Source organism: Colletotrichum destructivum, chromosome 1, assembly GCF_034447905.1.
Source record: "Colletotrichum destructivum chromosome 1, complete sequence".
NCBI classification, from domain to species: domain Eukaryota; kingdom Fungi; phylum Ascomycota; class Sordariomycetes; order Glomerellales; family Glomerellaceae; genus Colletotrichum; species Colletotrichum destructivum.
The window spans coordinates 6,386,066-6,409,177 of NC_085896.1; the positions used below are offsets into that span (position 1 = coordinate 6,386,066).

The 23,112-nt window shown below is 52.2% G+C and overlaps 8 protein-coding genes across 8 annotated transcripts; 6 read left to right on the forward strand and 2 right to left on the reverse strand.

Moving 5' to 3' along the window:
• Positions 1-1,744: 1,744 nt before the first annotated feature.
• On the reverse strand, positions 1,745-2,164 carry CDEST_01928 (uncharacterized protein; the record flags this gene model as incomplete). The annotated part of the gene is made up of 1 exon (XM_062918087.1): positions 1,745-2,164. One exon carries the CDS (start codon positions 2,162-2,164, stop codon positions 1,745-1,747), a length of 420 nt encoding a protein of 139 aa, XP_062774138.1.
• A 274-nt stretch (positions 2,165-2,438) lies between these two features.
• CDEST_01929 (uncharacterized protein) lies at positions 2,439-2,774 on the forward strand (the record flags this gene model as incomplete). The annotated part of the gene is made up of 1 exon (XM_062918088.1): positions 2,439-2,774. One exon carries the CDS (start codon positions 2,439-2,441, stop codon positions 2,772-2,774), a length of 336 nt encoding a protein of 111 aa, XP_062774139.1.
• A 1,308-nt stretch (positions 2,775-4,082) lies between these two features.
• Positions 4,083-5,210, forward strand: CDEST_01930 (Putative ankyrin repeat-containing domain superfamily; the record flags this gene model as incomplete). Its single annotated transcript, XM_062918089.1, has 2 exons — positions 4,083-4,604; positions 4,659-5,210. The coding sequence occupies 2 exons, from the start codon at positions 4,083-4,085 to the stop codon at positions 5,208-5,210; spliced, it is 1,074 nt and encodes a 357-aa protein (XP_062774140.1).
• A 938-nt stretch (positions 5,211-6,148) lies between these two features.
• CDEST_01931 (Putative flavin monooxygenase, FAD/NAD(P)-binding domain superfamily) lies at positions 6,149-7,777 on the forward strand (the record flags this gene model as incomplete). Its single annotated transcript, XM_062918090.1, has 1 exon — positions 6,149-7,777. One exon carries the CDS (start codon positions 6,149-6,151, stop codon positions 7,775-7,777), a length of 1,629 nt encoding a protein of 542 aa, XP_062774141.1.
• A 10,036-nt stretch (positions 7,778-17,813) lies between these two features.
• Positions 17,814-18,398, forward strand: CDEST_01932 (uncharacterized protein; the record flags this gene model as incomplete). Its single annotated transcript, XM_062918091.1, has 1 exon — positions 17,814-18,398. One exon carries the CDS (start codon positions 17,814-17,816, stop codon positions 18,396-18,398), a length of 585 nt encoding a protein of 194 aa, XP_062774142.1.
• A 511-nt stretch (positions 18,399-18,909) lies between these two features.
• Positions 18,910-19,308, reverse strand: CDEST_01933 (Putative Chromo-like domain superfamily protein; the record flags this gene model as incomplete). Its single annotated transcript, XM_062918092.1, has 1 exon — positions 18,910-19,308. One exon carries the CDS (start codon positions 19,306-19,308, stop codon positions 18,910-18,912), a length of 399 nt encoding a protein of 132 aa, XP_062774143.1.
• Positions 19,309-20,388: 1,080 nt separating this feature from the next.
• On the forward strand, positions 20,389-20,939 carry CDEST_01934 (Putative glycosyltransferase, DXD sugar-binding, nucleotide-diphospho-sugar transferase; the record flags this gene model as incomplete). The annotated part of the gene is made up of 2 exons (XM_062918093.1): positions 20,389-20,483; positions 20,594-20,939. 2 exons carry the CDS (start codon positions 20,389-20,391, stop codon positions 20,937-20,939), a joined length of 441 nt encoding a protein of 146 aa, XP_062774144.1.
• Positions 20,940-21,885: 946 nt separating this feature from the next.
• Positions 21,886-22,781, forward strand: CDEST_01935 (Putative chromo/chromo shadow domain, Chromo-like domain superfamily protein; the record flags this gene model as incomplete). The annotated part of the gene is made up of 3 exons (XM_062918094.1): positions 21,886-22,196; positions 22,248-22,708; positions 22,773-22,781. The coding sequence occupies exons 1-3, from the start codon at positions 22,019-22,021 to the stop codon at positions 22,779-22,781; spliced, it is 648 nt and encodes a 215-aa protein (XP_062774145.1). The 5' UTR covers positions 21,886-22,018.
• Positions 22,782-23,112: the final 331 nt, after the last annotated feature.

The window sequence follows — 23,112 nt, forward strand, 5'->3', positions numbered from 1 at the left end:
TTCTACCAATGTCAGGGATCGATGGATTTGTAGTTCATCCGTGACATCTCTAGAGACCTGTGCTTAGCTTCAGTTGTTTCCTAATCAGGCAATACAAGCAGTCACGTGCCTTTAATTTGATGGATTTATCAACAGGGCCAAATAAGCAAGGATCTAGCGGCGATGAGGCAAATTAACAAATATGAGGGCCGATTTGCTTTATTTGCTTTGGCGGCTGCGCTGGGGCAGGTGGACAGTGTACTGATTTGCGACATGGTTCACAGCGCTCGTTGCACAAGCTTTGCCTGGGAATCAAGTCACCAAGAGCAGCGCCCACCTGTCTTGGGGATCCAAGATTGCTCTCAATTTCAACCTAGTCCAGGCTTTGCTACATTATCAGAAACCTGTCAACCGCTTTCGCCAACCCACATGTGAGGCAAAGCTGATTCGTCGGGAGAAACCTAGCAAATTAAAGTGGCAAGCTGGACGACTGTGACGCTGATAAATCATCACGCCATTGGCATACGTGTTGGCTGTGAAAACGACCACTTCAGCGTTCCGAAGTACAGGAAGACCACTTGAAGCTATTCCAGAAGATTACACTTGCCAGTCGAAACGTTGTGCATGCTGGTCCATCTAATGTACGGTATGAATGGTCCCGAAGGAGCTTGAAGAGTGACAACACTCAGGGGTAAATGCCATTGACTGAAAGATTGACGAACCAGGAGTTTGCATGGGGGCGTTTGGTGCCAGGGTTATGCAACTCTTGTCACAGGGATTCAGTCGATTCCGCATAGGTACATTTGTAACTTATTATGTTTGCGTGGAATAGGGGAAAGGAACACACGTATAAAGTCCACGGGTCGACCGACGTGAGACCTTGCAGAACGACCATCTACACCAACAGCGGAACGAAGCATCACCCCAACAAGAACCATGTCTATTGCCGGCATTGATATCAAGAACAAAGACAAAGGACGCGGAGCATATGATACCACTGGCGTTCCGAAGCCGCCGCCTCGTCCAAAGCCTAGTTAACAGATGACGAGGTTAGTCCTGTCGAAAGCATTACAACCTGTTTCGTCTAACACCGTGCAGTATAAGACAGGCAAAGGTGTCAAAGCACAGAGATAAAGGAAACGTCGATACCGATATCCGTGGGCCATCCGCGGGTAAATCAAGTCGCTAGAGGGAGGGAACTTTCGACCAAAATGTCGGCAGCGATTCTTCCTAGGATATTATAATCATCAATCTTTCAATTCTTCATCCCACGTGTAAATAGGCTGGTAACGCCTCTGAGGACCGCTATGTGAACTACCTTTGACATGTGTTATCTGGTTGATTCGTCTGTATGTTTGGTTGGCGTGGTGCATTGTCTCCTATCCACGTGTGGCTTGTTGAGTCACTGCTGTGATATCTTTTCATAACTGAAGGAGCCTATCTGAGTGATTAAGAGAAGCTATCAAAGGAGTAAGTGAAGCTTTGGGAAGTCAAATCTTGAAAGCGTCATCTTTCTCCAACATAAATCGCATGCAAACAGATGTGACACAGAAGTCTTGTCGGGCCCTGATAGACAGGCTTCCATGTCCTTTGTTGCGGCAAATTTACGGTACGTGCTTGATTAAAACATCGTCGACCGCTTCCTCTAAGTAGAAAACCCAGTAGTGGTCGTAAACCAGATCTCACCCGTGCTTTCATTTCTCATCAGCGCCACCCCGAATCACCCGATCGTCGTGTCCCGGCCACCAGGAAGAGCAAGGCTGGTCTAACGAAGACGGTCCCAAAGCGAGATGCTCAGAAAGAAAGCAACAAAGATTGCAAAGCGACTACAGCTAGCGCCATGCGCAGCGGTTGCGCTGACGGGGATAGTCGCGGTGGTGTGCAGTGTTGGTTTGTGGTATGTCCAAGACGGTTCAACGTTGCCGCCAGATGTCGTTGTCGTAAGACTGGTAATTATGCTAGCGTTCGATGATTCGTAGTCGAAACTAGCATTCCAGAACCGATGACTTGGTACCAGGGTGTTTGGTAGTGCGGTTGTATGTGCTACCGTCGTGGTGGACGCATCGCCCTCGGTGGCCCACGTGCATATTCGAGGAAGCTCAGCTACTGTTTCTGACGGCAGCTGGGAGGTACTGAAACTCGGAGCAGCAGCAGTGTACACATTGGCAACCGCCCAGATCTCCATTGTAACGGAATCCGATTTGGTTCAACACACAAGTGAGGCTGGAAAGTAATCCTTCAACCGACCTGTTATATATGGCATTCGTTTCCCGAAGCCAAAAATGGCTCTGAGACCTACAGCAGTATCCATGGTGCACAAAAGCACGTTTCTGTTTGTCTCGAAAATTGAACGCGATGAGAGCGCTGCCAGATGTGGCTTATTTCGGCATGCTTTTATAAACAGCCCTGATGTCGTGAAACAATGACTCCTTTGCCATCGCGAGCTTGCAACATCAAAAATGATACCGTTATTTCCGCAAGACCCAGCTCCTGTCCATTTCGGGCGAACAATGGCCGACGTTTACGAGGACCTTTTGTTCTCCCCTGGTGCGACAAGCCATTCTTCCGCAGCAGCACAACTACGAAGCCTGCCCAGCACCGCTGCGTTCCAACTCAGGCTGAAAGAAGCGAACAGCTTTGTGGCTAGCAGCGCCAGAAACAATCCGAGGTCGCCTTTTCGCCCGGAGAGCAAGTTTTCGTCAGTGGCTACACCGTCGGCGTCAGGCCTAACAGTATGCCTTAGAGACTTGGAGGTGACGAAGGGATATGGGTCAATCCTTTTGGGGTTAGAGTAGACGCGGAATTGGAGAAGCGAGTGAAACATTGCGAAAGCTCTCGGTCATTTTTTTGATCAGCGTCATCGCTATCACGGATGCATAGTGTCAGTCGACAAAACGGGGGTCACCAGGGAGCTGATATAGTCTACCATACATCCGTGTACTGTACAGTAACTTAGGCACTACTAGTTAGAATTTTGCCGAGCGCGTGGTGAGGATTCGCAGACGGACAGTATCGGCTTTTGTGTTTTGTCTATAACCATGTTCTTCTTTATCCATTATGACATGCGGCCCAAACAGCCAGACGTGATGATGCTTTTGACATGAGTGACATCGTACGTGTTGGTAAATATACCAGGTATCCGTATATACGGCGAGGTGAAGCAATGAAGACTCGTTCTATTGGTCTACTTATGATATTGCTTAGTGAGTGGAATAAAAGGGAGTTTATTGCCACGGCCACATCGATGGCTCGCGGACCTTCAATTCGGCGACCACAGAAACACAGGTGGACAACTCCAAACGCCAGGATAGACACCTATCGTACGACCATCGTCGGCCACAAAATAGTACGCCATCCTACCATTGACGAATTCCATGACAAGTCTACCATTCGTCACCCAGCCGAACGTAGCGCCGGGTGTGATTGATTCACACTGACTGACATTGCAACGGTCACTTTTCCTCAGGCTTTGACGGCTGGCAAGCAGTCAGTCCCTCATTCTATGGAAACTGTAGCGCCAGACACGTACCGTGGACCACGTGGTCGTAGCCCTGGGGGTTTTTCTTTCTTGTTTCGAGCGCAAGGCGGCAATTCCAGACTGGCTGATCTGTCGCATGGGTCCAGTTCGGCTTCGGGGGTTATTGCCATGAACATGATGAGGGCTTGGGCTGCGATCAAAACTCACTCTTTGGCGCAGCGTCTTGCATCTTCACGCAGGTTATGCGTTTCGTAAGTAGCGATGTTCAATACACACCACGAAGTAGTGATGTCAGCGTTAAAGGTCGTCACTGATTTTCTGGCTCACAATGTTTCGAGTCTTTTCCAAGTACACTTTGCTATGACGGGGTTTGCTGTGGAACGGATGTACTTATAACATTACCAGAAGTTTGACTTCGATCCTTCTCACTGCGTGGTTGCATTGTTGCCAGTCTGACTGGGTGCGCCGAACAGGGCCAAAACAAGCTTTTGGGGTACGCAAGATAGCCGGGTTGGGATAGGTCTTGCATATGGCGCAAAGTCCGTTGCCGCACGCGAATTGCGTTGTGGCGTTTTCCGATGGCGGCTGATGGGGTGAGAGGACCTTTTTGAGAGACTGCCTGGATATGAGAGCCATTTGCTGCTTTCTGAATAAACGTTTCGACGACGGACAAACTTTTAAACATCATGCTGTCATGATGAGATGCTTTCTCGCTCTGCTTCAGCATCCTGAACGTACTTGGTTGACAGGTTGTCTTGTTATGACTAGTCGTTTCGCGCGTAGCTGGACGAAAGCCTCGCCTCACGCAATGGAGAGTCTGGACCAACACTCATTAGACTTACTGATCGATTTCAATCCGTGTTCTTTGGACTTTGAAGAGACGACTGCCTCTTCTGATTCATGGTCGTCCAGCGTGAACACGCCATCTTCCAGCGGCAACAGTTTCATCGAGCAAGGTGTCACACCAACACAGGATGTGTCAATGGATGAGCTGTCTTACCAGGAATACGAATATCCAGATCCATCCGAGTCTCCCTCGGCTTGGAGAGCCCTCGACGGTAGCAGTGAGACCACCGACTTGACACTTGCCTCATCGGGAGATTGGCATAGGTATCAGGAACAACAAGAAGCCGATAGGACAGATTTGGTAGCACTTGCAAGGACCCATCACTGAACGTAACTACTCTGACATGCCCGACAGAACGACTTCATCTTCCATGTTCTAGTGCGTACGCCAGAGCGCTTATTCAGACGGGAGGTGTCAACGGATGCTTGGCACCAGCATCAGCTCGATTGTGGGCGGAAGACTCAAGCGTTACGCCATGCCATCACGAGTTCTACGAACCTATTTCTACGAGGCTCGATCGGAGACACGATTTTGCATACATTGGCAGGCGATTTTGGGCTGCTGAACTTGTCTGCGGAAACCGAGGGTTACGACATTCTCCAGCGGCTCTTCGACATTGGGCCAGACGGTTTCGGGTCGTCAGTGAAGTCCTGTTGTCTATCTATGATTGATTCGCAGAATGACGGGTATCGCATGATCGACGGAGCCCCGGCGGAACCGTTCATGCACACGCCCCTTGGGGTTGCAATTCTATACAACAACCTCGCCTGCGCTGAGCTTCTGCTTCAGCACGGGGCTGGTGCAAACATCCCAGGGGAGTGGGGACAGCGTCCGCTGTTCTTTGCCTATCGGAACAATAGCGAAGAAGCAGTCAAACTGCTGACCGCCTACGGAGCTTGCCTTTGACGAAACCCCGGCTTTTGGCCAGACACAGCGCCTAATGCAAAGAACGCCAGTCTCACGCAATGGCTCGATAAGCATCGATGTGTGTTGTAGGCAGGGAAGCCTTTTGCGATTTTTGCGGCGAGGCAGGCAGGCCAATCGCCGGCCGACAAGGTGCCGACGATTTTTACCATAGAGACTTTGCATGCACTTCACTAAGCTGCGGCGCCAAATTTCGCGAGTGTCTGATTGCTTGTCGGTATCGGCATTCGCAGCACTAGATTTCGGGCCTCCACTTTTACGAAGAGTTCTAGAATCTCCGTCCCTTTTGCGCTAAGATTGGCGCTGTTTTGGCCCCAATCTTTGCCTATTGGGGGGTCATGACGCCAATGCCCGAGAAAACAGGCCCTCTTTGCGCCAATTCCGACGCTTGAGATCTGGCCGTTAATTGACCTCTCAAAGTGGGTGTATGGCGGGCAGTTGATCTGGCCCTCTCCAGGCTTCGCCCATCCATGCATCCCATCATTCCTGGGTTGGTAGAGGTCTTCGAGCACTGACGTTTGTGCACGGGAGGCAGTAAGTGAACTGACGCGCCAGAAACTGATGCGCCAGAAACTGCTCCTGCCGCAGCGGCGGAATATGGCCAACAACAACAGCTTGCTGCGAGCCCGTCGCCGCTTACACTTGGGTCCACCGCCGTTCCCTTGCGACATCCCACGGAAGACCTTGCCATGAATGTTCGGTGCCAAAGAGCCAGAAGCTCCTTTCGTTGGTGACTCACGACATCATGGCTGTTCATACACCAAGCCACGTATAAAGGCACGGAAATAAAAGTCGAGTGAAGCAGATTTGATCTACAGATCCTGCTACTGTTCGTTCACACCCATACAGCTTTGATCACTGCTTCGGATACCTACGACCACAGCAATCGGCCACCCCGTATTTCTCCCTTCCTCGTTACAATGGAAAGAAACAGGGCAGACACACTTGAAACAGACGTCATCATTGTTGGCGCAGGCTTCAGCGGTTGTTATTCACTGTTCAAGATTCGACAGGCGGGGTACTCGGCCAAGATTCTTGAACGTGGAAACGACTTTGGGGGCGTTTGGCACTTCAATCGGTATCCCGGAGCCAGGGTCGATTCCGACACGCCTTCCTACCAGTTCAGCCTGTCCGAAGTCTGGGCCGACTTTCATTTTACCGAGCGGTTTCCCGGGTACGAAGAAATCCGCAGATATTTTCATCACGTCGATGCCACTCTCGGCTTGCGCAAGGATACGATTTTCGACGCCCGAGTGGACGAGGTCAAGTACGACCCTGCGGGCAGACGCTGGCATTTTCGCACGACAAAGGGTCTGTGCGCGACCTCCAAGTACGCAATCTTCGCATGCGGCCCGATGAACAAACCGTACATGCCTCGTTTTCCAAACCAGGACATGTTCGGTGGACCCGTCATCCATCCGTCCGCATGGCCCAGCGATCTCCAGCTCACGGGCAAGAAGATTGGCGTCATCGGGCAGGGAGCGTCCGGTCTGCAGATCGTACAGGAGCTTGCTAAAGTGGACTGCCAGCTCACAGTCTTCGTTCGGAACCCCTGTATCGCGATCCCCATGCACCAAAGACAGCTGTCGAACCGAGAGTCGGAAGAGATGAAGAACTATTACGACGCCATATTCAGCGAGGCCAAGTTCGGCTCGTCTTCGGCGCTGCCCTACAATCACAATACCGATTTGCTACGCTGCACGACTGAAGCAGAACGGGCCGGTCTGTTCGAGCGACTGTGGAATAGGGGTGGCCTCGGTCTCACACAGTCGAACTATCGCGACATCGCGTTTGACAAGACGGCCAACGCATGCTTGTACGACTTCTGGGCCCGCAAAACGAGAAGCCGGATGACGAACCCCGAGAAGCGGGACATCGTCGCGCCTCTGGATCAGTTCGAATGTTTCGGAGCGACACGCGTCAATCTTGAGATGGACTACTACGAGATGCTGGATCGACCGAATGTCAAACTGGTCGATCTCAAGAAGACTCCGATCCAGTCTTTCGACAGGCAGGGGATTGTCACCAAGGCCTCAGACGCCTCCATGCACCACGATATGGACATCATCATCATGGCCACCGGCTACGACTCTTTGACGGGTAGCCTGCTTGACATGAACATCCACGACAAGCACGGCGTCCGGCTACGGGACGCTTGGAAGAGCGGCATCAGCACGTATCTTGGCATGATGGTTCCCAAGATGCCAAACGCATTCATGCTGTACGGGCCGCAAGGGCCGACAACGCAAACCAACGCACCGCCCTTCATTGAGCTTCAGGTTGACTGGGTGGTAAGCCTCCTCGAGCGGATGCGCGAAGGCGGCATGCATTCGATCGAGCCATCGGAAGAGTCTTGCCGCTCGTGGAAAAGGCATGTAATGGATGCCTTCGAGTCGACTCTTTTTCGCGACAGCACTGCGTGGTGGACTGGCGCGAACATCCCGCACAAGAACATTGAGCCACTTGTCTTTCTAGGTGGGGTTCAGCAATGGAGACATCTGTGTAGTCGTTCGCTAGATGACTGGGAAAGTTTTGTCGTATCCCAGTAGCCAGGATTGGATGAGGCTGGTCTGGGTTTAGTGGTCTGGTCTGAAAGGTGTGAAGAAGTTGAGTATGCTGTCTTGAATACTTTCTAATGTGTAATCCTCACATACGAAGTTGCGATATCTCGATGGATCCCGCAATGAATCCCATGATCCAGGGTTGGGAGACGGGATGCGGTCAACCAACCTTTTATTGCCCTCTCCAACCCTTGTTATTTCAACACAAGCTTTCCGCCAGGTATCTCACAGACTCACTTCGTCTAACTAATTGGTCTCCTTTCGCGGCTCTCCTCTCTTTAAACTGACATACCCCAAGAGAACACTGGCTTGAAACAGCCGTAGCAATAGCTAAGGTCAGGTTTCAACGCACGTCTCCCCTGGAAGGTCGCAGCCCACATGTGTCGTTGTGTATCCCAATCGGGCTTGTACAACTGGTGAGAGAAGGTGAGTAAAAACAAGGACCGAAGGTCGTTGGAAGTCTTGGTATGCGTCGACAAGTGACAAGACTCCAAGCCACGCGAGAGGCGATTCAACTGCCTTCCAAGCTCGCTGCTAGTTGTATAGTGGATGTAATAACTACTACGTTGATTTCTTATTCGGCAAGGAAGTCGATGACCTAGTCAAAGACGCAGCGGAAGATGTTTTCTTAGCGGCAGTTCCGACTCGAGGCTTTAGGGGTAAGTCCTAGAGGCGCCGGGCCATTGAGTTCCCACCAAGGGGATTCTTGCTGAGGGACATCCTGACCTTTGTCAGACCCGAGCCGATGGCAATGGGTGAATTATTCCAACATACTTTGGTGCTTTTGTTGGTAGCCTTGAAGCGTTTTGTGACTTCTTTGAGTGGGGGGACTATGGTAAAGATCAGAATGCTTTGGAATTGACAGAGCGATGGTCTTGACGCACCTGAAGTCTTCAACCAGGAGGCGACCACTTCAACGATTGCTGTGATCTTATTGACCCAGGGAGTCATCCTCGAGCTCTTGCAGCGGCGGCCACTCATTGCAGTAACCCGACCTTTTAGGAGTGATACAGCACGAAGATGAGAGAAGTGCGTTAGCAAAATGACAATGGGCTATATGGTTTTGAAAGAAGATGGGTAAGAGAGATAGCTCAGGGAGTGACAGCCTGTGTGGGCAACCGCGAATTTATACTTTCCAAGTGCTGGCAGACTCTTCTCGTAACAGTCACACGGGTCAGGCAGGCTGGGGTGACACCAGAACGAGGGTGGTTTATGAATGAGCCAATGATTACTACTGTCGCCACAATGAGTATGGAGAGCGACAATTGTGACGAGTCGCATGGCAGTTGCAAAACACTTCTTGGAAGGGTACTAGTCGTCTACCATGCTTTGTCTGTGACGGGCCATGGGCTGCAGCAGGCTTGCTCGAAAATCTATGATGTTGGGCAGCCCACACCCTCTGGGCTCAAGTTTAACAGCTGGGAAGACACCAACAAGGAACGACATTTTTGAATGAGAGAAGTGGCGAGGAAGAAGTCGATACATTTGTGGAATATTCATTTCCGAGGCAAGATTTTGACCAAGTGACGAGAGGTCGGTCCCATGTCACCTTCCAATCAACTGATGCAGTAACGTCAACAACCCCTTATTCGTCCACCCTCCTTATTCGTCACCCCGCATCATAGGCATCACAACATAACTATTAATCGCTGAAATTAACACAACTAACTATCAGCTACTACAATACAGCTGCCAACACTTCCACTAGGGCTTCTACTACCGCCGGTTTCATCTAGACCATCGCTGACTTCGCCAGCCTCAATTTGAGCCCTGTGGATGTCTTTGATCCTTGCAAACTTAGTGTTGGGGTCTATCTTAACTGCCTTACGTTTCCTCTTCCTTATGCTGTCCATCTGGGCCTCCATCATGCTGATCTTCAGCTGGGCAGCTCCCAGCTGATAATCCTTATCATAAAAGGCCTTTTGGACCTTTCTGAATAACAGCCGTTGGGTGCTGTTGTTGCTATTGCTGCTGTTATCCAACTTGCTGTATAAGTCCAGGTGATCCTTGAGCTCAGCTGGCTTCCTTGGTGTATTCCACGTGACTATAGTCGTATGAGAGTCCCAGTCATCAGCAGACCTACTCTGAGGCTGCTGATTTAGTGCTGAAGGGCTGTTGTCAGGCACCAAAGGATTCCTAAGGGGATAACTGGCAGAGACAGGCCATAACCCTGTCCACTTCCACCTACTAGTGATATTCTGCCCTGTCAGAGCTGCCAGACGTGCCTTTCCATAGCAGCTAAGGAAGTTTCTCTTGCCTACAACAGTTGAATCAACTTCTCTCTCGCCTAATTTTTCTTGGCATCCGCTGTTAGTGAATCAGGTGATGAACCACTAGAATCCTTAACAGCCGAAAACTCTTCACTTCTCTGCTCCGGAGCCCTTCCGCGATGGCCTCACAGCCTCCGGCGGGCATCGGACCGCTGCCGGCCTCACCGGCCGGCCCCGATCGGGGCTCTGGGCCACCTCCAGAGCCAACCTCTCCACCAAGGGCTAAACGCCGCCGCAATACCGAGACTCAGCCACTCCGGCCCAGTCTCGCGGGAAGCCAGCCTAACACCTTCAATCCAGCCCCCCCAACGGCAAAGGGGACTCCGATCTCAACTCCAGCCACTGGTAGGACCGCCACTGGCTCTGTCTTGTCCGCCCTGGACGAGGAGGCCAGGCACTATGAGGCCCGCAAGGACGTCTTCTTAACCATCGCGCAGTCTGTTGATAATGTCGTCTCCAGCTTTGAGGGCCCCAGGAAGCAGATCGCGAAAGAGGCTACGGCCTATGTGATCCAAGCCCTAAAGAAGCTCATCAACAAGGAACATGCTCCGCCACTGAGCCGGAGCTGGGCCGCCGTCACGGCCTCGGCACCAGGTACAGCTCCAGACCCCCACCGGGCTCCGACCCGCCCGCAGGCCAGACCCCAGACAAGATCCCAGGCCCCACCCCAGCCCCAACCTCAACCGAAAGAGGACCTCCGGGTCTTCGCCCGCATCCCGGAGGAGGGCCTGTCGGCTGCCCGAAAGAACGCTCCCTTTGCCCTCCGCCAGACAGTTTGCCGAACCTTCGACCTCCAACTGGCAGATATCCCTCATATCTACCACATTGCGACCGGATACTCACTGAGGCCGTCAAACAAGCAGATCCAGCAAGGCCTCCTCGCGGACAAGCAAAAACTAGCGGGCTGCTTAGGGGCTTACAAGATAGAGACCCCGATAAAGTGGTTTACCTACGTCGTCCCGCGCTGCCCAGCCAAACTGTGGAGCGTTGATGGGGACGCCCTGGACCCAGCCACCTTGATCGAAGACGAGGTCTTTGCCCAGACAAGACTGAAGCCCACCCGGGCCCGGCAATCCCGCCTTGGGCCGAACCCCATTACGAACGAAGTCTCTTGGGTCATCTCATTCCTAACAGAGGTACAGCCCTTCAGACTGTTCAACCAAAGCAGCAGGTCCCAACTCATTCAGAAGAGGAAGACGCTCATCAGACACGACCCCGGCTGCCAGGGCTACCACTCAAACAGCTACTGCAACCGACAGCCGCTCTGCAACAACTGCAGCAGACCTTCAGACTCGCACGAGACTGGGCCCTGTACAGCTAAACCGAAGTGTGCGAACTGTTGCGGCCCGTTCCAGGCTAGCCACAAGAATTGCCCAGCTAGGCCTATGACGATGAACGGCATCCCTGCCCTCCCAGACCGGAAAGAGCGGGCTCGGATCCGCAAGGTTGGACAGAAGGCCTATGACGCCCTCTATGAGGCCGGCCTAAGCGCCTCTCGGAACAGCACCCAACAGCCTGGGGACCTCCCTCCCTCCGACCAGGATCAACCGCTCGGCTCCAAGCGTCCACGCAAAAGGACACCTTCCGAGAGCTCAATTATGTGCCTCGGGGACAGGGACACCGATAGTAGCAGCATGAGTGAGGATGAGCCCGAGGATGCTGAGGACCCTCCCCAGACTAACCAGACTAACCGCGCTATCCTACCTCTCTTGAGCAGGAGTCAGAGGGTAGCCCAGAAACCGGACTACAACGTTGCTAATGCCTACACCCACCTGGAACTCGACTCGGAGACGTAGGCCGAAGCAGGCCTCTCCACAGGTGCTACGCATAGCTCAGTGCAACGTAGGGAAGCAGTCGCCAGCACATACAGCTTTCCTGGAGCTCTGCTGGGCTGAGCTGATCGACATTATACTGGTCCAGGAACCCTGGATAGGCTATGTTGACAAAATGCAAATCAACACACACCCAGGGTTCGATTCCTACGTCCCAGTGGATTCCTGGAAGGACAGGGAGACCAGACCTAGGGTAATGACCTACATACGGAAAGGGAGGAAGTGGAAGGCCCAGCAGCAGAGGCCCGCACAGACAAGGGACATCTTATGGATCACAGTTAACAACGAAATTACTGTGGTTAACGTATACAGGCAACCAGGAGATCCCCACAGTCACACGACCACAACCCTCCTAGGATACAGGCCGCCAGAAAGAGTCCTTGTGGCAGGGGACCTGAACGCTCATCACTACTCCTGGGAGCCCGGATCGAGGAACAGGAATAGGGGGGACGACATAGCAGACTGGGCAGATGGCCACGGCCTGTCATTCATCGGCGAGACAGGGACTGCGACCCATGCCCAAGGCCATGTACTTGACCTTACCTTCTCGAACATTCCGCTCGCACACGCAGTGGTCAGCCCACACCTTCACCCAGGGGCCGATCATCAAGCAATTGTCTCAACAATCCCGCTTCATAAGCAACGACAACAACAGACAGATCAACCACGGTCACTATCAGTCCCAGACTCGGCCCTACCCCGGTCCAGAGACCTGATCAGAGCAGGAGCCTCGGTCTTACCCACTCTCCAGGACGAACCTACCCCTGCCGAGTTGGACACCCAAGCTGGGAGAATAGCCGACCTTCTCTCCACGGCTGTCCAGGCTGTAGGGAAGAAACGAGGAAAGCATGGGAAGGGGGCCCCTTGGTGGACAGAGGAGTGCGCAGTAGCCCACCGAACGTACCGCGAGGCCTGCTGCCGACAAGCCCAAGAGCTAGAGCAGACCCTACGCCTTCTTACCCCACGCCTTGCTATCCTCGAAGAGCAGAAGGTCTTCTTGAGGACAGTCAGGAAAGCGAAGCGGGCCTACTGGGCTGATAAGATCGAAGGAGTTTCCTCGGACCAAGATCTCTACAAGATTATGGGCTGGCGAAAGGCTAGCCTAGGGGTCAAAGCCCCCCCTCTGGTAGTGGAGGGCCAGACGATCAACGACACTCAGGCTAAGGCCCAGGCACTCCGAAGAGCCCTCCTACAGAGGTTCAGTGCACAGGATGACCTGCCCGGAGACCCGTTCGACGTCCCTACGGTCTCTCGACGACGGATACCCTGGCATGATGCCATCAGTAAAGAAGAGCTGAGGGAGGCTACCCTGACAAAGACCACGACCCCTGGCATCGACGGGATCACAACACGGCTGCTTCAGGCTTGCTGGAACCTTGTATCCGAGCCTGTCAGACAACTGTTCCAGGCCTGCATACAGACGGGTTACTTCCCCCAGCCTTTCCGCAGAGCAGAGGTCGCTATGATCCAGAAAGTAGGGAAAGCAGACTTCTCAAAAGCCGGATCTTGGCGGCCAATAGCCCTGCTATCTTGTCTTGGGAAAGGTCTCGAGAGGCTGATAGCCAGAAGAATGTCCTACCTTACCATCCTAGAAGGGGTGACCAGCCCACAACAAATAGGGGCTCTACTTGGCAGGTCAGCGGTTGACCTAACCACCTGCCTCGCCCACGACATCGAAATGGCCCTTGACAAAGGGCTCACAGCTACATTGGTGACGATGGACGTCCAAGGGGCTTTTGACTCTGTCCTTCGGAACCGGCTGATTGTCCGGCTACGCCAACAAGGCTGGCCTCACAGCCTGGCCAAACTGATATTCCACTTTGCTTCAAACCGAACAGCCAGAGTCAGGCTGGAGGACGCAACAACAGAGGACTTCCCGCTGGCTTGCGGGCTGCCCCAGGGCTCCCCGCTGTCTCCTATTCTTTTCCTGCTTTACATCGCAGACATCTTAGCAGAAGACCCGAAGCTTCGGTTCGGGTACGCAGACGACATCGGCCTTCTGGCTATGGGCCCTTCCCTTGAGAGTAATGCTGCGAGCCTCGGCCAAGAGATCACACGTATCCTCGACTGGGGAACGGAGAACAAGGTCGCTTTTGACCCAAAGAAGTCCGAGGCTATCCACTTCACAAGGAAACATAATCAGCAAAGAGATCTGCCAGAGATCAAGGCGAGACACCTTAGAATCGTAGCATCAACGAAGCCCATACGTTGGCTAGGGGTCTGGTTCGACAAGAGGCTTTCTTTCCGACACCATGTTGAAACAAAGCTGGCTGCGGCGACGAAGGCGGCCCAACATCTTAGACACCTGACAAACACAAAAGGCGGGCTCCCAGCCGCTGCTGTACGCAAGGCTGTGATCTCCTGCGTCCTGCCAATCGCCCTCTACGGGGCCGAGACCTGGTATGGAGGCATGACCAAGCCAGCCCCTGGCAGAGCCATCGATAGCGGCCGCAATGTTTCTCTCCCGATAGATGAAGTCACTACAGGCCAGAAGGGTCTTGCAATCAAGCTCGAAAGGGTCATCACGACGGCAGCAAGGGCTATCCTGCCGGCCTGGAAAACAACCCCAACGCGCAGCCTCCTTAGGGATGCTGGACTACCACCAAGCAAGGTGGCTCTAGAAGGAGTCCGCCTACGCTTTGCAGCACGTCTAAAGAAGGTCGATCTACAACACCCTCTTGTCCCGAGGCTCTCCCAACGAGGGCGGCAGCAGACGAAGCTCCAACGGACTGCAGACCTTGCACCAAAATGCCCGAGACCAGCACTCATCCAACCGCAGCACCTCCCAGGCTCACAAGACCTCATAGTCCTGCAGACTAAGAAAGAAGCAGCCAAAGCTTTCCAGGCCTGGCTAAAGACCGTACCAGACAGCCACATGGTTGTCTTTTCAGATGGCTCCAAAGCGACGAACGGAGCCACAGGATATGGGTTTGTCATCTACCGCAGCAACAGGCGCGTGGCCCAGGGCTGCGGCCGACTCGGTCTAGCAGAGGTGTTCGACGCTGAGGCTGAAGGGGCGAGGATAGGACTCCGGCGGGCCCTCTTAACCTCCCAAGGCCAACCCATACACATCTGCATCGACAACACCAGTGTCATCCAAGGAATACGGGGCGAGGCCCCAGACTCCTCACAAGCAGCGGTGCTCGAGATCCAAGCTGCTGCTAGGATATACAACATCCACACCCACTGGACGCCAGGGCACGAGGGGATTAAGGGCAACGAAGAGGCGGACCGGCTAGCCAAGGAGGGCACAGCGCTGCCGGTCCCGCTAGGCCAACTAGCTACGCTCTCCGGGATCAAGAGGCTTGGTAGAGAGCGATTGCGAAACCAGTACAGACAGTGGTGGGGTAAAGAGGCGACAGAACGGTACACCCAGCTTGGACTGAGGCTACACTTCTCCTGCCCTCCCGAACTCGCCCTACCACGGAGCACCCTTCATCACCTCTTAGCGGCCCGGTCGGGCCACGGGGACTTTGAACACTATCACCGACGCTTTAACCACACCGAAGCTTTGCTAACCTGCTCCTGCGGGGAGGCAAAAGACGTAGATCATCTGGTCTACTGCCCAGCGACCTTGGCGAGGAGGCAGCAGTGGCCCACCCTCTACCCATCTGGTCCGCTCGACCCCATCGGACCTGTGGGATCCCTCGAACGATACTTCAAGGGACTAATGACTGACCCAAAAGGCTTTGAGGCCTTCCTGCGCGTGACCCACTTCTTCCGGAAGATCTGCCCACGCTACTAGGGGCCGGGCTCCGGCACGGGATCTAGACAGCCAACTCAACCCCTAAAGGGAAATAGACGGGAAGCAATGAAACTGGGGAACCAGCGGGAACCAGGGACAGATAGAACGCATAGTAGCCATCAGGCAGGATTTGGAGGACGAAAGGAAGGGCGATGTATGAAGTACATAGTCCTAGCCCACGGCTCTCCACGCCACATACCCTTCGGGAGGTCTGCGACAAGGGTTCCACCCTTGCCGCCATGGCGTTAAATACAACAACAACAACAACAACTACAACAGTTGAATCGTTCCAGAGGTCCAAGTACCCTAGTTGCTTCCTATAGGCAGCCTTCAGAGGCCCAAAGACTGACTGATCAAGAGGCTGGAGGATGTGTGAGGTGTGAGGTGGCAGAAAAAGTAGGTAGATGTTGTTTTGATAGCATAGCCACATGAAGTCTGTTGAAACGTGGCTGCTGTGGCCATCCAGGATCATCAGCCTTGCCTCCGCCTTGCCCCCTGCCCCTGTCAATGGAATAAACACCTCCTTCAGCTACGTGACTGCTGTCTCGTCTGTTGTCCAGCCATTCTCAGTTGCTGTGAAGGTCTAGGTGGTATAAGGGCTAAGATCAAGAGGAAACTACTGCTGTTGGACTGATTTACCTTTGAATATAACAAGGGGTGGCAGAGCATGCCTATCAGCAGAGATACACTCGATCATAGAGGTCCAGGCTCGCGATCCAGGCTGTTTCCGCTGGACTGCCTTCACTTCAGCACATCCAAGGACTAGGCCGTTAGATCCCTTGCCCTCAAGGATTCCAGTCTCGTCGATATTATATCGATTACGTGGCTTTATAGCCCTGACTTCTGGTATGGCGAGATGCTGAAACCATGGTCTAATGATATCAGCAGTTGCTCCATTAACACGGTTGGAATCGATAGATCGGCTTCTTTTAACCTTGATAGATGGGTTCCTTTTGATAAAGGCCTGGATCCAGTTCTTTCCAATAGGCTGGCTATTGCTACTGATCTGAAGGATCCTTTCTGCAAAGTCCTTTAGCTGGCGATGGGTTGGTGGAAGGCGTAGGGCATGCTGGATTTGCACCTATTCACTTAGATGATGCTCTTGATTAGTTGATAATTGCTGGCGATAGTTATTGCCTATAGATCTGGTTTGGCAGCCTCGCATGCGATACTCCAGTGTTGATCGAGGAATCCCCTATTTAATTGCAGCCCTCCTGACAGACTTGCCATCAGTAACAGCAATAAGGGCCTGTTGGATCTGATTTTCGGTATATTGACTTATAATGATAAGAGTAGTCTGTAGTGAAAGATTGATGTTGTTTGAGTAATAATTGCAATTGTTATAATAGTTTGAAATGAGGGGGTAGAAATCATGATCATAGGATTACGCGTCGTGCGGGGTGACGAATAAGGGGGGTGGACGAATAAGGGGTTGTTGACGTTACCACAGGCAACTCATCGGGGTACCTAGGAGAGCACACTACATGTGACTGACTGGCTGTATGTTGTACCGTGGCCGAATGGAAGCAGGCATTTTGAATTATTGTTGTTTTCTCGTCGCTAACCTTCCTGCTGCACGGATGACACTGAATTGTGAATTTATTCGTTGAGCAGTTTGTAGCTGCATCCGAATGCGGCTTGAGTCATCCACGGAATACGTGTGTACGTACGTGTACTGTATAATTCCACCACATCGAGGGTAAACGGCGACTTTGTACTTACTGTAGTGCACAGTAAAGGAAAACAACCGAAGTCAGGAATAGCCAAGCCGCAGCGCAAGCATCGCGTCGTTGCGACGGGATGGGTCGCGATGACATGACCCCACTTCAACGCTGTTTCCTCACGGCCTCTTCCTCTCCAAACTTTAAGACGAATGAGAAGGAAAGATAAAACCACCTGTGTAAACTTCTGGACTGCAGTAGTGACTTTTTGATTTATTGAGGCCATGTGTTGCCGAAACACACCTACGTTGACGAACTGCTGGGAGATGGACTAGTAGGGGGCGAAACCGTCTTCCAAAATGAAGAGCTGGTTTTGGCTACGCGATGACAACGACTTCAAGCCATCAGTTTTGTGCTCGTGTAAAAGCAATTCTACTGATATTTCTTTCCTTGAAAAGAACGCAGTGTCTAGGACCAGATGATCGATTTGAGATTTGAAAACCAACTTGTATCAAAATGAACGTGCCTCAGCTTACACCAAACGACAGAGCCGACAATCTCACCGCAAGGCTCGTCGCGATCATCATACACGAGATGACGACATGTATCTCACGTTGGCGCGAGTATGCCGCCTTGAAAGATACCCAGCTTCAACAACTTTACATAGAGAATCAGCAATACAAGGCACGCATCGAAGCGCAATGCCAGACCATTCACGCGCAAGACGAGCGTATCAGGCATTTGGAGTTCGACATGTCTCCCATGGAACTGTCATGCGATACCGTGTCGCCAGCAGCGTTTTCAATGTCGCTACAAGGCTCGGAGACATTCGATTCCGTTGTAGACTTGCAGTCAAGATCTGTGGGCGAAACGTTCGGGGATGCCCTGCAGGAGACGTATGGTCAAGCATCCGACGATGGTAACGCAAGCATTAGGGACGACGTTTTTGCTCCGCTGCTGGCGTTGGCAATGACCGCAGCAGAGGACACGACCGGAAGGTCTACTGAAGCGAAGGAGTCGCCACAGACCGAGAGCAAAAGCCCGATGAAGAGGCATATGGAAGAGGTAGATGTTGCTTCGAAGCGGGTTCGTCATACGTGACTGAAGGGCCTTGAAACATCCATAGTTCCTCTCGACAGTCCCAATACGTTTTGGTGATAACTGCAACTTGGCAATTCTAAACAACAAAAGTTCATCACAAGACGGACCAACAATAAACACAAGTGCATCTAAGAATTTATGTATGTACGTGACCTACACAGCCAAATTTCGCTAGTTGTGGCACTGTGTGGAAGGTATCCAGAGATCTGGTGAGTGTGCCGAAAGAGGGCGCGGTTCGAGCTCACAGCTGGACGTGTCTATGAGTAAGATTCACTGGTAGGCTTGCCCGATTCAGCCGAATGACTTCAACCACCGAGGACATTAAGGACTGCCGTGTTCATATCATTTCAAGATCGAATCAAAGCATCATCTTTGAATACAGTCATAGAGGGGTTACCTTCCGGTTTCTTGCGGTCAAAAGTGGACGTCTCATCTATGCATGCTTCGACATGAAAGTAATCGATTACTACCTTCACAACGGTTCGAGCTACTACGCATCCTTCAGACTTTGCTAGGCTTTGTAGAATGTATCCCAATATTTCCTCACGAGGCCTTTTGCATTCTCTAGATTGGCTTCCGGCTCCATGGTCGCTTCCCACTGGATCTTGTAGTAAGCCAAGCCGTCCACCTCTTTTCTCCCGATGACCTTTCCCGACCAGTGCTCCAGAGTAGGGTCAAACTGATTTGACGGTCTTCTTATGGATTCAGGATAGCGATGGCAAGTGTTCCAAGCGATGATGTCGGGTAGCATGTGTTGAAGTTTATCTTCGGATTCCCAGGTTGGTTTCCAAACCACGTGGTAGTAGATTGCATCACGAAGAACGCTGTGTCTTTGGATACGTTCCACTTGCCACTCGGTCATGGATGCGTCATTATCGCTGCTGCTTTGGTCGACTGATTGTCTTTCCATGGTGGATGGTGATTGGAGCCGTGAGCGGATGGTCGGTGTATGCAGAAAGTGAAACGTAGTACAGTAGGCGCCGGTTGTGACTTGAAAGACAGGTAGCGAAAGATGGGTTGGCGTTGCAGTTCGAAGAGAATGTGGCTTTTCTTGTAGGAAGTTGTTGAACGGGCAGAAATAGTCTAATGTGCTCTTTGAAGTTCACGTGGCTGCAGTGATTGAGCCTCTCCCAGACGAACCATGAAGCCAAGGTGCTTGATGACAAGGGTGAGCGAGTAGGTGTCAACTTACGACCCACAAAGCTCCAAGAACAGACACGCACACGCACACTTGGGATCTGAAGGTACACTTCCGGCCGAAATCAGTTTCTGGTTCATAATTTAGAGTTCCTTTTGGCGCAGCTAGTTGTGGCTGCATTTGCTGACATGAGACAGGAAGGTCAGAATGCAGTACTCACCAGAAGCTGACACCGGTTCTTTGGGAAAGCCAGAAACCACCGAAGAACCGTCCTGCTTGCTGGGTTGGATTATGCTAGGAGCCACTTGTTGCTTTCTGTAGATGTTTTTTCAACCACGTAGCAAGCGGTTCTATGCTTCGCCACACACCCAGTTAGCGAGAGGACCCATCAGCCACGGCGATGAATTTTATCCCAATATTGAAAAAGCGGAAGCCAATCCCAGACCCGGTTGCACACTGCACAGCCGCAAACAACACAGTATTCGATTCTCTGAGTATTACTATACCCACGCGGCACGTTGGAGTCGCAACCGAAATGGATGTCAGGTTCATGATCCGGAAACTCTTCCAACACAACCGTTTCTGGTTGTAGCAGGGGTCCTACGTTTGTAACGTTCCTGTCCAACAGGCAGATCCATAAACAGCTGCGACAGATTCAATCTCCAAATTTAAAAACCGGAGGCCGATGCTGGTCGCGATAAAGTATGCTCACAACTAACCATCTTCATTACTGTCATCTTCTCCACCACCATCCCCCGACCGCATGATGACCAAGCGACAGATCTGACGACGCCTGCTTGGGTGCAAGCTCCTGTGACAGAGCATCTCATACACTCCTGTACCTGGCAGATCATGCTGCTAAAAATCAGAGGTGAGTGGGACTATATACACAAAACAGAGTTAGAGAACACGCGCACGTGGCTGGCACTCAATCAAGGCTACATAAAGTACGTTAACTTCCTCTCTCCACACAAAACTGCGCGGTGACTCTTCAGTGCCTTGAAGGAAAGTCCACGCTACAACGTGAACTGAGACATCAATGTACGCTAGTAGACAGCAAGAGAGGCTACGAGTTCCTCAAATGGCGCTTCAGTAATACCTCCGACATATTCCGCACATACGACAACCTACACAACGTCGGTATGAGATCTGATTTCCTCCGATATCTTCTGCTTGAAGCCGAAGGTGGGGTCTACACTGAGACCGACACTATAGCCCTCAAACCCATCGACTCATGGACTCCATTCCATCTGCGAGACAACACCCGCCTGGTCATAGGCACCGAGTATGACCAGCGTGATGGTAGGCGATGGGAAGACTTACCTCATCCGTGGCAGTTTGCCCAGTGGACGATTGCCTCAGCACCTAGACATCCCGTGCTTCAGAAAGGGCAGATCGCGTAGTTATGTCCGTGAAGGATCCGGTGCGCCGGTATGGGGTTCGGGAGATCGAGCTCAGGCCCACGAGCTTCGACTTTCTGAACTCCACCGGTCCTGCAGCATGAACCGATGGGGTATTTGAGTATTTGCAATCCATCAATCGAGATCTGACGGGTCAACGTCGCATATCTTAGGATGTTTCACAAACAGTGCTTTGATAGTCGCAAAGTACTGCCGGCTAGCATTATGTTCGTCATCATATAAACTCCAACAATGTCCAGGACACGGTCTCCCTTCGGCGACAATGAAGACAGCGGAGATGAGGCTCTTATTCAACCATGAAACACGATGATCATTACGCAATAGCCTCTGGCGTATCATGTTCTACATTCTGCCACAACCAAACAGCAGAAAGTCAAATCAATCAACGACATGAGTCCAAAAACCACCATATATCCCAGCAATAATGAATTCACTGCGCTGAGTGTCGCATGCAAGAACGAAAGTCACGACACAAGCCAAGCATCTTGATTGAGGATAAGGAAGCCCTGTGGCAGAGTCGAGTCAATCGGGGTGCGCAAACTGGTCATGATCAGGAAAGCCTACTGGCCCTGCTTGGAACGGATGGCCCCACATTCGACCAAGATACCAGCCGGGGCGCCAATGAGCACCGGGCGCCGAACTCCGGAGCTCAGCCAAATGACAGACACGGAGGCTGCGCCACTGAATCGCGTGTTCGATCCATGCTCACTCTGTGGCAGCGAGACGGGATATTGACACCATAGCTGTGAGTGTGTTTGCCATTCTATGTTCCGCAGGAAATCAGTGTCACAAGATGAACAATTCCGTCGCGAGAGTAAACCGATGCTCCTGATTGGGCCGCGCCCCCCCCCCCCCCCCCCCCACACCAAACTTCGAGCTTCGCTCCAAAAAGCAGCCCGATTTCGGGGATGCACCAGATCCCTGTTGGCAGAAGGCCTAGTTGGACAGCTGCTCAACCCGATAAATAGCTTGGCTGGCCGCCTGTTCCATTCATTTTATCCAACGCCCTGCATCTGACGCTTCTCATCCTCTCACACACGAAACATAGATTCTCCTACACAATGCACATCAATTATATCCTCCCCGATCTGGAGACGGCGTGCTCATCTGCCCAAAAACCCGATGTGTCGACAACTGCTGCCAATGCCCCGGTGGCCGAGATGAACTGTTCAGAGGAATCAGACAGCTCTACCCCTGAGCCTGGAGCTACCACCGTCTTCTGGGAGGATGTACCGCCAGGTATAATACATTGTTTAATTAATGCATACTTCAATGTTAACTTGTCGACAGTCGCTAAAGAGGCCGAGCAGAATGTCACAAAAGCCACGGCTGACTTGCAGACCGATTACTTCGTTATTAAGGAGCTGATTGGGCATCGCCGTGACCTTACCTGTGACACTCTTTTCGAGATCAGAGTCCGTTGGGAGGGAGACGAAAAGACCTGGGAGCCCGAGAGCAATCTCCAGAAAGATGCTGCACTGACCTTGTTCGCCTACTGGAGCCGTGTGAAGGGCGGACGGGAAAGTGCAATGGTGGACAGGGAGTTGTGGCACGTTTTCAAAATCATGTCTCATGAGACGAAGCCCGATGACAATGTTTACTTGCAGGTCGCTTGGGTCGGATCTCCTGATACATCGTGGGAGCCAGAAGCGAATATTCGGGAAGCTGCCGGCAGACTTGTGGAAAACTATTGGCGCTCTGTCGTCGGCCGCTTGGGGGCAATGGCGAGACCGGCCGAGGCCGGGTCTTTTGTAAAGGACGCGACTGGATTGATGAACAAGAGGCGCAAGATGATGCAGCTACCCCATTTTCCAGGTAGAGTAGGTGTTCCGAGTGATGGAAGAAAAGGAAGGAGTGCACGCAGCTAGGAGCGGAGCAGTCGAAAGGCGGTACAACCAGATCATGTTTGAGGGGCCGAGTTCCTGCGTCGATTTTCTATTTTTGAAACATATTCCGCATGGGAACATGGCAGCACTGGGTCCTTTCGCCGTGATTGATCACTATGCGCAAAGGCCATAGAGAAGTCTTCAAAGAGGGTGTTAAACATAAAGGACGGAAAGGAGGCTTTACTTTCACTCACCTGCACTTCCTTGGTCTCACGGTTTGTGGATGCGACCTACAGCAGCATTGTCCATCGAAGCTTGTTACGGCCCTG